The sequence below is a fragment of the Stegodyphus dumicola genome, chromosome 9 (assembly GCF_044657685.1).
Source record: "Stegodyphus dumicola isolate Sdum_Otavi_A_Nest chromosome 9, ASM4465768v1".
Lineage (NCBI taxonomy): Eukaryota > Metazoa > Arthropoda > Arachnida > Araneae > Eresidae > Stegodyphus > Stegodyphus dumicola.
The window spans coordinates 56,283,640-56,297,662 of record NC_140776.1 but is presented as its reverse complement, the minus strand read 5'-3'; the positions used below and the strand labels follow the sequence as shown (position 1 = coordinate 56,297,662).

Genomic DNA, 14,023 nt, shown 5'->3' with positions numbered 1-14,023 from the left:
GGAATTTTGAAGTAAGAAACACAAAAAATGGGTAATGCCCTCGCTGGGACTCAAACCTGGACCTCTCGAAACGGGCTGAGTGTGCTACCGGTTACACCACGAAGCCATGCATAAAAGAGGGAGAAAATACCTCATCTATTTTTATTTTGTTTGTTTTGCAAAAAAATAATTTACATTTCGTTGAAAAGGTGTTCTTGCCAGGCAACTGCTTTCAGATCAAGCATTCGTTCTGAATGCTGTTTGAGTCTGAGACCACTGTTATACAATATAATCCTAGAGTGAAATATGCTCAGTAACGCTTAACGGAGCATCAGAATGCCAGAATCGAATTCATAGTACAAATGCAGGCATTGTGTACTATTACATGCTCTTAAAAAGATTAATTTCTATAGACCATATGCAAATTACTCACAGATGATCATCAAATGAAACGCCTTTCCAACTGTATTCTGGAAATTGTGGGCGCGAGTCAGTCAGATTAATGAAGCCTCAATAAGTATTTTTTCAGTGAGTCGAAATGTCAATTTCATCAGAGTAATTGATAGTCACACGCGAGAAAACGTTTTTCCAAGGAGTCGAAGTTTTAATTCCATCAAGGACATTGACAGCCACATGCCAACAAAAGAATGCGATGATCCCATGCAAATAAGTAGGAAACATCCTCGAAGATGGCAGTGATTATACGGTCGGGGATTATTGTGCTAGCACGGATTTCGATCCTAGTAACTTTAGATAGTAATGTGACTGTTATAGGTATCTTTTATATGCTCTTGAGACGTTTCCTGCATTCCTTTTTGGACAAAAGTAGTATATTCCTGGGTAATACTGCCTTTGCCAGAAGTCATCAGAGACCCTCTAAAATGGTTTCAGGGATATTTCGACAAAATGAGAAGTAGAATGACCAACGGCTTTCAAAGCTTAATTAATCAAGCAAAAATGAAATGCTATCAAGCATTGTGAAATTCTAAAGCACTATATTTTTAATCAAGCATTTTGAAATACACTATGAAATACCGTTTGTGATATATGTTAGTAGACTTCATATTAATAGGGTACTTACAGATTGTCATGCATGTTGCAGTACTAAGAAATATTATTACTGAATTAAAACTAGAGAGAAATTCTAGACTAATTAGAAAAATGAACAAACCTTCCAAATACTTAATAGGTAGTCACAATGGAGCGAAAATTTGATATAAACTTATCTATATAAAAAGACTCCATACAAATATTTCTCAAACTTTACTTCTATTCAGATCAATGCAGTCACAAATTTTAATTGTTTAAAAGAAAATCTTTTGGTTAGTTTGCATTAAGTTTATTTTTTAAATTACCTTTATGGTAGACAGTTTTTTTAATGATTTATAGTTATAAATGACAGCTTCGTGCTGCAATTAATTTAGTATATAATAATAACATAAAAAGTAATTAATAAAACGTTTTTTAAATATCAAAATCGATTATGTAGCTTATGTAATTAAAACATTTCTTTTCTTCAATCAGACGTCATAAGAAAAAAACTTCTTGAGTATAGTATTTATGAAAATTAGAAGGATATTTAAATATTTTTTTTTGCAAACTTGAGTCTTTATGAGCTATATAATATAAATTAGATATCTAATATTTTTAACTCTTTACTAGTGCATGGACAGAAACACAGTTATTTTGTATTCAAAGCAAGTAAATATGAAATAAATACTGTCGAAATCTAATATTTTGGATTCTACTTTGCTAAGAAATGTTCTTATTCGGTTGCCTTACTGAAATTTGTTTTTCTGTGTTTATACCAATTTTAAAAAGGAACATATTTTGTTTAAATACACTTGTTTTCCTAATGTTCGAAAACTGAAGTTGTATGCAATAATTATTTTAATTCTTTTAATCCTGTAATATGATAGCATATGTGTATATGGTCTCCAGAATCACTCCCACTTCCAGAACTTTATCAAGCGGACACAGCATATGGCGTAACCTTCTTAGTTTCGCTTAGCATTCAACTCTCTGAGAATAAATATACTCAGATAACTCAAATAATTGTTTTTTTTAATATGCGACTAAATACTTATAACTTAATTATTAATTATTTTATCAGAAAACATCTCAATATTCTGTTTGAAGTAGGGCTGATACTTTCCGTGCCAGATACATTATTTTGTCGATTTTGAGTCGCACAAAGTTTCCCCATATAACATTTAAATTTAAGAACATCATGAAGTCTATGTGTTTTTAATCGGCCCGTGCTTTGAACATAGCACACTTTTATCTGTATTAATGTGTATTTTTCTTTCAAAAAGCGTTTTACGTTGTTGTCTATAGATAAAATGTTACATCGTGTGTTCTATTCTTTCAAAACATTTCGTGAGCTTTTTCATTTAATTAAAAATATAAAGTTGGCTCATAAATATTAGGTTTTAAATGCAAAGTAATTTTTTTTTTCTAACATGGAGCTACCAATGCTCGGAAAAATCAGATTTTTACATTCATTCAGAAGGATGTGTTTAATAGAATGTCTATTGATAAATATGAATTACCAATGTTAGTAAATCGAATTCTTTTATTCACAGTCATATTATATTCTTTTAGTCATAATATTTATTTTAATGTTTTATTTTATGTTATTTTATTAGAGTTATTTTTCTGTTATTGCTACTGAATTTAAGCCATGCATTTTATTTTAGCTATGTTTTAGAGTTGAAGAAATATGTAATCTTCGAGGACTTTATGCTCTAACAAACCTTTGCTGTCATTTGTTTATTCTGCCATGTCTTCTTTCACCTTCATTGTTTCTGTTTCTTGATCAGCATATTTGCTAATTAGAAAAAATCATTCTTCCATGAATTTTATACCAAATAAATTATTAAATTTATGATACAGATTAATGCATACCTCGAAATGAATTAACCTTTTCCTCTGAATTTTAAACAACCCAAGAACAGAATATGGACAAATATTAAAATTAAACTTGTTAATTTTCAAGTTACTAAAGTTTTAATAATTAAAATATTGTGAAACCCGTAATGCTATATCTCTAACTTTTCATTAGAATTTAATTCATATTCAAATGCGTGAATGAAAAAATTAATGGCTCTTTTTGTCCGAGATAAATTATTCAAAGCATGCAATTAGCATGTAATAAAAGCTCTGGTTCATCAAAATAAGTTTCAAAAGAGACACTAATGTTCTTATCAACTGTTGATGTTAATAATTGAAATGAGGTTTCGCTTTAAATTTTAATTAATTTCTCTGCATTGCGATGTAGACGTAAGAAAGAAAGACTTGCGACATATTTCCCCATATTACTTACTCCTCCCCAATTGATCCCAATGGTTGGTAACGAGAAAATGGTAGTGACTACTGAATTCAGTTCTGAAGAACTAAATTAGTTTCTTATTTGCGGTTTCCTTTAAGTGTAACACAAAAATGAAAATCTTCCTTCCTTAGGAATTTCTTCACATTATTAAATAATTTTGGTAAAGCAATCAAAATTGTACTTTGGATACTTTACCGTAGTTAATTTTACCTAATAGTATTACTGATAGGTTTTGATGTCTGCCAGTTTTTGCCCTTATAGGTTTGAATTTCACATGGACTCATGTTAAAAGCATAATTCAGATACTGTTTTGGCATTCAGTGCATTTTTTTTAAAGTTTCACTACGAAAAGTACAGTACGATAAAAGGAAATTTCAAGTTTTTTTTAAGAAATAATGATTATAATACTTGTTTGTTTTTTAACATGATGATATCTTCATTTTTTTCTTTTTTTTTTCCTAGGTAAAAGCTCCCAGCTACAAGCATCATGAAATTTATTTTTTGCATTTTCTTCTTGCTTTGTGCAAGTGGCATCATTGTTAGTTCTTCTATCAGTAATGAAAGTAGTGGAAAGCATAGCTTAGTTTTACAGTCCTTGGAATCTGATACTGCAGTCTTCGTTCCTCGGATTAAGCGCCAACTTCGGCCGCAAGGAGTCAGCAAACCATTGTGCAATATGTTTGGTTGCAACTGCACTCCGCCGCCAAAAGCCAAATGCTGTAGAGGATACAGGTACGACAGGCGATCCAAACGTTGCAGAAAGGTCTCTAAATAACATGGTTTTTTGATATAATATTGCCACGAAGAGACAAGTTTCACATCATTTATGTAGTTAATGGAAGTTAAATAAAAAAAATATTCTCTTTGACATTTATAAGAAAATATAATTTTGTATAAAAAATGAATTACCAGATGTAGTCTCTAACACATAAAAGTTAGTATCAAATTTTGAATATTTCTGCAATGCAATTATAAACAATAAAATTTGAATTTTGAATTTTGTGCCTATTCATTTTTCACACTGACTGAGTTAAAAAGATTGCTTTCTGCAAGGACTGCGCAAAGTTCTCTGTAGAAAACTTCTAAAAAGTTATGTTTTATAAGCCAACTAAAGACTTTAAGCTGTTCATAAGTTTACGTAAAAATTTAATTGTAAGCTTTTCATAATTTAAAAACATCACCATTTGGAATAAATTATAAATCGTATATTTTTACTATTATTCGTGCAATATGTGAAGTAAAAAATTAAAAAATGATAGCATGAAAACATATTATGATCACGTATTTTTTTAAACTTTAATGTTGCAAATAAAGTTGAAAAACTGTGAAACACGAACCAAATTGCCCGACTGACTGGAACTCAAGTAAGATTTCTTTTTTAATTGAAAAATAGAATTTTCCTACAAGAGAAATTAAACTGTAATTTGTTTTCTTATTTCGATGTATTATTCCAATTTTTCTTGTGTATTACAAGCAGGTAGACAATCTAAATTTTTCTTTTAAGTACTTTCTACATGTTGGTCCTAAATTTCATATATTTTATTTGAATATGTTTTGAGAATTTTGTACAATAGACTTTGCGATAAAAACTATTTATATCTCTCCCTTAAATAAAAGAGTTTGAGAAAAAAATAAAGAAAACGAGTTTGAATAATCCAAGGATCTCTTTAATTTAACGAATTAAAAATTTTCTGATGAAAATTAGAAAGTAGTATACTTAAATTTTTCGTACCATATATGCAATTAACAAATCTAAAACAGGTTCAGCTGCAATAAAAAATATTCTGTCATTGCCATATTTAGAGTATATTTACATTACAAATAAAGTTATTTGGGTAAGTTAGGAAAGAAAAACTAAATCTTCAAAAAGCAATGAACATCTTTTTTTCCACTTCAAAAGCCGCAATTTGTGACTGATAATATATACTTTCATAGCTATATGGATTAAAAATTCTATTTCATCCATATATCCAAATATACAAAATCACAGAACTATAGGTTAAAAGTTTTATTCTAAAACTGTTCTTGGAACGGTAATACAAGCTTCTAAAATTGCGAATATTCTAATCGAATCGCTTCTAAAGTCTTCTAATGCTAAATCTAAAATCGTGTTTCAAACAATAAAATAGCATAATCAGAATCAGAAAATCCCTACTAATAATTTGCAATACACTAATTTTCACCCCTTAAAAAATTTTCACTCCTTTCACCCTTAGCTTATCACCCCTTAAAAAAGTAAATAAAACTCTCTGAAGCCTGTTAATTCGCTTGAGAATTATATGAATATCGCCCCTTCGACGGATGAACGCGACCCTTTTAATGGTTGAAAACAAATTACTGTTTACTAGAGTGAATTTCCGTTCGAGGAAGGCTGGTGCAATTTTCATTTAAGGTTGGTTCGAATGTCACCCGTTAAATACGGCCTTTTCGAATTTAATTTATAGGGTAAGAAGGCAATTTGGTTAATCTTTGGATTATGGTAACTTGGCGATTTTGGGGGGAAAATTTGGCGACCAACTCTGCTACAGCAACCTGCTTGTTTTTGTTTGGCCGTCATTTTGTTTTCACGAAGTAAAGGCATTTTTTTTTTTTTTTTTTTTTTTTTAAACTAAACATTTTTTTCCAACAATCTGCTAGCCGAATTATGCTTATGCTAGAACTTTTATGGAACAAAAGTGTTTAAGCATGACGAAGATTAGGTGCGAAATTGGGAGAAAGTGCAGAATCGCAAACTGCTTGCCGCATTTTTAAGAATTGCACATACACGGTATCCATGTACAAGTCGACCTATTTTCACTTAAAAAAAAACATCTCAGAATTACACAAAAATGGCATTGCGCACACTCTTGACTTTATCCATGTACACTGCTAAAGTCCTAGCTAGTAACCTTTATCGCCTTAAAAAAATGTCGTCAAACTACCTGTTACCATATTCCAAAGATTAGCCGGAAATGTTTTCTAAGTAGCTTAAAACTTCACAATAGAAGCTATTGGTTGGTTAAATTTTTCTAGTTAGCTATCATTTGAAGATATGAGATCAAAAGGGAGATTTGTGGCCTAGTTGACAAACACTGCAGATATAGCTAAAGTGTATTTAGCTCTACCTGCTGATTACAGACAGGACGTAATTTTTAATGATTTAACAGAACTGAAAAACTATGCATTGTCAGTTACAAATACTTTAATATAAAGCTGTTAACACAAATGTCGACTTGTGTTATACAAGTGGTATAGAAGTGAGAAATATTATTCCAAACTGAATACGAGATCTCAGTTTACCGAGCTTATATTAACCCATTACACCAAAAGAACACATCAAAGAAATACCTCAATTTCTTAAAGACCTAGAACTCGACTTTGTCTCTCCTATTAACCACTAAAAGTTCACATACTTATTCTTTACTAAATCTAGGTTTCTGTCAGCTCAGACTCACGTAAAGACGAAACAAATAGACTCAGCTTCAGGGCATTTTAATATTCTAGATAAAGACGAACTATTAAAAGCATACAACACTACAGATAAAAAGAAAATTGTAGATAAAGATATTTAGTGTTGCAGGAAAATACACTATGTTGTAGGTAAAGATCATAAACATTTCAGGCGAAGAAGATTTACTTAGTTTCAGCTCATTCTAATATTGTAGCAAATACGGTATATTATAACACTGCAGGTAAAGAGGAAACGTTGCAGCTAAAAATATAAAACTCTGCTAGTAAAGACAAAAAATTCCAGATAAATATATTCATTACTACAAATAAAGATATTAAACACTAAAATGAAAAGGTTCATTAAGAGTTGAAGACATACAACACTTCCTTCAGGTGAAAGAAAAACAACCAGACACAGTTTCAATGCAAGTTTCAAGTGACACATCAAATTAGTCATTCAATATAAGTTACAGTCCTTATGCATATCTTATTATATTTATTTTTAACCTCTACTTAGAGTTAGATAATTCACATATTTTCCTTAGGTTAGCTCATATATGCATCAAGATTAAAAAAATCAGTATGAAAATTAAAAGAAACTAGTTAAGAACTTATAATAAGCTTTACGAGCTAATGTTCGAGTTCTTTGCTGGAGCAGGTTAACTACCATTCTTACCAAAAACATTAAGTTAAGCCTTAACTTCATGTTTCTACAATAAAATAAATAAAACGTGTAATACAAAATATTAATTAACAATCTACAATAAAATGAATAAAGCACGTAATACAAAATATTAATGTAAGATTACCCTCAATAAGAACTCGGATCTCGAAGCTATCTGGGAGTTGTCTCGATTGCTCCGCGCTGTGCTAAGCTGCGATGACTTCACGCCTTGCTGCGTAGAAGTAGAAGTAGAGGGAAGGGAGTAAAAGAATATGTACCCACAATTAATTACCAACCTTAATATATAAACTGATATGCAAATTTAATTATATTCTTCAATAAAATTTTTCATCTTAAAAAAGTATAATTATTTGGTTGTGACTTAAATCTATTTCATTTCATTGAAACCTAAAAGATGAATATTTACTGCCATTTTTCAGTTAACCTTATTAATATTTATTAAAAAATAGATTCAAATATTGAATGAATTATCTAATCACTTATTTCTCATTTTGCTAGTGACGAAGATTATTTCAAGTTTCTGACATGCACCTAGTTTTCTAGTATTGGAATGAACGCCAATTAATCATACATTATAGCAATTTAAAATTTAGAGTAACAAAATATAGTGTTTATATAAGCTCATCTCATTTCCTCTATACTCAGTCTTTCAAAGGTTTTAAATTTTGAGTCTATAAATAATACTTACAAATATGGGCATTATAGCGTATTAAAAGAAGCGCTATTTTATATTCATTTACATTTTTCGAGCCAAAATTCTACCATTCAAAATAATCTAATTGTTAGTTGGAGAAAGCATGTTCTAGAAGAGAAATCAGTTCGGACGGATAGCTGCGTTGAAGTGCAATTACAAATGCTGCAAATTGTGAAAGGGAATTAAAAATGAAAGTTTAAACATAGTTTCACTCAAATCAATATTTCCTTTAAAACGTTTCATAAGCAACGCGGCGCTGTATTTAAATCCCGAATTTACAGAAGAATTTTGTAATTCTGAATGTTCATAATTTAAAAAGAAGAAATACCTACAATCTATTGTTCCAAAATATTTATCGAATGCCTTTTGAATTCATACATCTAATGCACAAAATAAGGATTATGCATAACACTCACACTGTTTATTCACACCATTTCTATACTATTTTTACACTGACTTCAGAAAAACTTATAAAATTCCATACGTACTATATAATTAATAAGTACACAAGCTGGACACCAGTTATCCTTGAAATATATAATCTTAATTTTTTTCTTCTTCGCGGAAATATACTGATATTTTGATAAATACCTGTAAGCTAGAGAACATCAAAATTAAATTTAAAATGTTATGGTAAATATTAAGTATATAACAATTAGCTGATGCGCTTCTGAATTATGTGATCTCATAATAGAAAATTAAAAGCTATTTTGTGTTATATACGTGTTTCATACACAAGATGCCAAACAGCAAAAGCGATATGTAGATAATTTTATTTATTAAAATGTACACATCCAAGCAAAAAAAAAAAAAAACCAAAGGAATTATATTACACAGAGAATAAAGTTGTTTAGAGAGTTTCATTTGCAGAAATATGCAAAACTTTACTAAATTCAGAAGATTTTAATAGCAATTAATTTGTTTAGCTTTATTTAATAGCAATTAACTTCTTTGTTTTTAGTTCCTATTCAGTATTTTAAGGTATTAAAAATTTAGTTTTATTTCATTTTAATATTGGTGATTAAGAGTCTAATACTTATGATTTAAATAAACACATGCTGTCAATCTTTCTTCTTTCTAGCTTCGAAAATACTGAATTCCGGAAATTATACTAGAATCTTCGGAAAAGTTTAAAATTTTGGAATTCAGTATTTTAACCGCTTAGAGGAACAAAAGGATTGAAACTATAAATTAAATAGAAAATAATTTTTATAAGGGAATCAAGAGAGTATGTTATTACATTTAAATACTGTGCTGGAATTTTGTTATTTATTTTATTTGCTATTTTTATTTAATTTTAATTAATTTTTTAATTTTATTTTATTTTATTTATATTTTTTTTATTTTATTATTTAGGCAAGATAGTTATTGCAAGAAGTTTCTCTAATGTAGGATAAGGGTTATAATTTTACTTGGTGTGAAAGGTTATAATGAATGTAACTTAGTTATATGCTATTTATGCTAGAAATAAATTACATCAGTTTTTTAAGTTATTTTATCATCATCTCAAATCGGAGGCTCCGATTCTGCGATACACATCCCATTTTGCAATACATAACCTGGGATACCACAAACAATATTTCTGCAGCGTCTGGCAAACGGATCAAATATTTCTCCTTTACGACAGTTCAGAAGAGCCAGTTTCTTACCAACATTATTGCCATCTGTAAAATTAATATCCAGAAGCAGGGAAAAGCTCATTTTATTATTGTCGTCAGATTCTGAATTGCCGTTATTTCGTGGCCCAATTGCTTCACCACAGCTAAGACTGGACTGATCAACTCGATTGCACATGGCACAGTAGAAGTTCTTGTATTTTGTTCCGTTACTAAATACAGGATCTGTATATCCTCCACACATGTCACGTATTACATCACTCTTCCATTTTGCTGAACATGTACTTGTAGCATCCGATTCACAGCGCCTTACTTTTGATTCATGCTGTTCCGGAATTTCCGATGTCACAGCGCAACCGTGAAAGGAAGTCTTTTTGGTCGTTTCATCCCTCAGAACGTATCCCCACTCTTTTGTTGGGTGGTTGTAAAAAATATATTTGAAAGCTTCGTCCTTGTCCACTGGTAGATTTGGGTTAAGCAAGGGACAAGACATCTTGATGTTCCACATAATCACCTTTTCAGCATCGCCATTACAAATGGCGCAGTAATAGTTGTTGTAAGTGATGCCTGTGACCTCACTCGTGACTGGTGCACTTCCCACAGGGTCTACTTCATAATCGGAGTCAATTTTACAAGAATTAATTATAAATTCGGGTCCATTCCACTCCTTTAGACAAGTGTTTACGACCAATGCTTTCCTTTTACATATCAACCCCCTCACACTTTTGGTACCATTCTTCTTCATTTCAAAGTATTTGGAATCGGCACAACAGTCATTGTAGGCCAGTGAACAAGCCCTATCGCAATGACAGGATAGTGATGTCACCACACCTTGGCTGTAGCATTTGTTCCCGCAAAAAGGATCTTCAGAACTGATAACGCGGAGGAGAATTAGCAGATTAACAGCATATGCTAAAATTGCAGACATGTTTTTGTATATCTCAGGTCAGATGATTTCCTTTTATCAACTTCGTCATTCTATTTATGGATATAGCTTCATAGAATTATAGCTTCATGCAACAAACAGCAGAACCTGCAACAAAATTCAAAAATGAATAATTATATAGAAAATAAATTTTAAAATTTCTTTGATTTTGAAAGGTAAATTCTTTTCTTCAAAGTGCGTTAAAACAGAATCATTGATATCTCTGAATTACTCTTTATTCTGAACAAATATTTATTTTTCAAGTAGGAATATATTGTTATCAATAAATCGAATTCGATAACCAAAAATATTTGCTAGATGTATTTTATCGTTTTATTCCACTTATTTTAATTTTGAAAAATCACAATAACTTTCTTTTGTTGTCTGTGATGAAATTAGGGAGTGTGTTTTAAACTGAAGAAATATAGTATTATAAACGTAAAATTTTTGCAGATGAAGGTTAGATGACATGAAAATTGTGTGTCTTGTAATCGTCTGTTTTGCTTTTGTATATGCATATTTAATACGTATAATATTTCAAACTAGCAGATTAATCTAAAAGCAATACCTATTGTTTTATACTAATAAACTTTGAGTTTAAAGTTTTATACGATTGGAGAAACGTTCTCAATCATACGTCCTTATTGGAAAAATACACGTTGTAGCTTTAATTTTATAATTACAATTTGCAGTTGCATATCATCAGAGACAACATAATGATCAGATGATCATTACCTTAGAACACATGTATGAGATGGATTGTTCGGAAGACAAAAAGGAAGATGCGTGAAATTAATAGAAAATTATCAGAAAAGTGAAAAACGTATGATGTTTTAGGTTATGTTGGTTTGTGATGTTTCAAGTGTTTCTTAAGGAGGTTCATGTATAGTCATTGCCAATTAAGATTATATAATACTCCCCGCACAGCAATCTGTCAGGACTTCCCACCGTTTTCTTGGTTTCATGACAGAACAGTCGAATTAGAGTTATCGGGCTCCAAAACATGGAGTCCTCGGCCCGAAATTTGGAGGCCTAGCAATAATCAGATTTGCATGTGGTATTCGTTTCGTTTATGAGCTGTCTGAAATTAGTGACATACAGATACAAAACATAAATGCTGACAAAAAGGGCTTTCAAGCGTACAGAAATAAATGGCATATAAGAAAGTGAGCATAAGCGTTTCATGCAGGTTTCTTCAGAACATTTAAGGGAAATATATATATTTAGTTTTGTTTACTTCAAAGCAAGTCCTTTATTTTATTTCATCGAACAGTACTTAGAATAAAAAGCAAAATAAAGAAAAGCTGCTTTAAGCTGAATTTCAGAATGATGCCAAAAAATAAAATTATAATATTGTGCTATATTTCAATCAGCAAAACTATTTTTTTCTGCATTCTCGTGTTTTATTTTTCAAATTTTTATTTTCAAACCAAAAGTTTTGCTCTGCGTTAACCCTGTAATAAAGGAAAAATGCGAAAATTACAAGACTTGCTTTTGCCTAAATTTAAACAAGAAACGAATAAAAAGTATTTAAAATATAAATATAGACATTTGGTTTCCAAACGAAGTAAACGTCCCGCAATTCTAGAACTGAGTTAGCATCAGAATAAAAGTATTCCATCATAAAAAATATCAAAACGTTTACTTGAATAGTCGTTAAGTTTATATATATTAATCTCATACAGTATATAAAAATAAAAGGTTTAGCTACCGATTTGTAATATTTAATTTTTGTTTATATTACCTTATATGGCGTTTCATCGCGCTGGATATTTCGAAAATTAAAAGCGACGTAACAAAAGCACTTTATAAGGCAATTGGAAATAATATTACAAAATATCTTTTCGCAATTCTTATCTTTATTATAGAAATTTAACAAACAGTCTAATTTTTCACGTAATATTTTGATATGAGAAAATTTTAATGTATTGATAACATGCAATTGCCAAACTTTGTACGTATCTACACACTAATATAAAATTTTAAACAATCAACAAACTAATTTAATAACATAATGACTTTTAACATCCAGTCTTAGAAGGAAATATGTAAAAATGTTTATAACAAAAAATCATATTTTCTATTATAAATTTATTAATGTTTCATAATGTTCGTATATATTTGGAAAAATTCATATAATCTTTCAAAGAAGTAATATATCATTATAATCAGTATGAATGAACAACAATAAATCTGCAAACTGATCTATGTTTTGTTGTGAGAAAAACAAAACATTTATTGGCATTTCACAATATTTGAATAGTTCTAATTGTAAACAAAATTATTTTTTATCTCTGCCTTCGAATGAGAAGGACTCTATGCGTACGTAAACGTTATATATAAAATAAGTAAATTTAAACTCAAATTTCAAATACCTTTCTAAACGACGAGTAAAGCACATTTTATTCTTTCAATTAAGGCAATTTCATTCTTATTGGTTTTACTGAATTCTCACACAGATTGAATAAAATTATGAATTAATATAATGTAAGACTAACACAAAATATGCAGTTATACTTCAAGTTTCATACGAAATGCGAAATATTTGTATATATCATAGAAGCATATACCATATTTACTCAAAAACAAACCTCCCTCCAACCTTTCTTTTACTTTGTTTCTAAAGTTTTGTATTTTCTTATAATCAGATATTTTGACGTCTGAAGTTACAAAATGACATAGAAGGGATTTAAATCATTATACAGAATAATTACACTTTAACTAATCAATGAATGGAAAGGTAATTACTGTATATATAAACTGAATAAATGCCGCTAATTATAATAACCATGTCTAGATGAACAATTTCATTTTAGGCCTGCATCCATTATATGTCATTACTACGCCTGAAAACAAATAGCTAACAATGTATAACTTAATAGTTTCTTTCGGCCGGAGTTCGCGGTTGTATTATGTTAAGGAAATTCTAAAGAAAGTGAGAAAACTAAGATTTTCATTCTTTAAATTTCTACACGAAAAAGTATATTCACTTATAGTTTTATTTCTTGAAATTTATTCTAAAAGTTTAATCAAGGTCTTACATTCGAAGGAGCCTTATTTCTGAATAATTATTCTGAATAATTATTTCTGAATTATTATTATTATATTAATTAAAACGTTTTCTTAAAAATTAAAGGCTTTTAAACGTAAATTGGTACAATAAAGAACCTTTTGAAGCTTTCTAAGAATTGTAAGCTCAAATAATTCAAAGTAAAATTTACGTACGGTAATGTACATCTTAATTGATCTGTAAAGCACCTTAACTTTTTTTTAAAATTTCATTTTAGATGATCTCTGTTTAATATGAAGGGATAATTTTTTTATTTGATTAATGACTCAAACTGCATTCAGCCAATATTTTTTT

General features: G+C 29.7%; 1 protein-coding gene and 1 long non-coding RNA gene across 3 annotated transcripts in view; one reads left to right on the top strand and one right to left on the bottom strand.

The window, feature by feature from the left end:
• Positions 1-4,307, top strand: part of LOC118183922 (uncharacterized) — a 35,210-nt gene extending 30,903 nt beyond the window's left edge. The window contains exon 2 of the long non-coding RNA XR_004757311.2: positions 3,773-4,307. This is a non-coding gene — a long non-coding RNA (uncharacterized LOC118183922). The remainder of the gene's footprint in view (positions 1-3,772) is intronic.
• A 5,288-nt stretch (positions 4,308-9,595) lies between these two features.
• Positions 9,596-14,023, bottom strand: part of LOC118183921 (uncharacterized) — a 158,346-nt gene continuing 153,918 nt past the window's right edge. For both annotated transcript variants that reach the window (XM_085823463.1, XM_035353536.2), the window contains exon 2: positions 9,596-10,767. In XM_085823463.1, the coding sequence (XP_085679589.1) occupies positions 9,625-10,662 (1,038 nt within the window). In that variant the 5' untranslated portion in view covers positions 10,663-10,767 and the 3' untranslated portion in view covers positions 9,596-9,624. The remainder of the gene's footprint in view (positions 10,768-14,023) is intronic.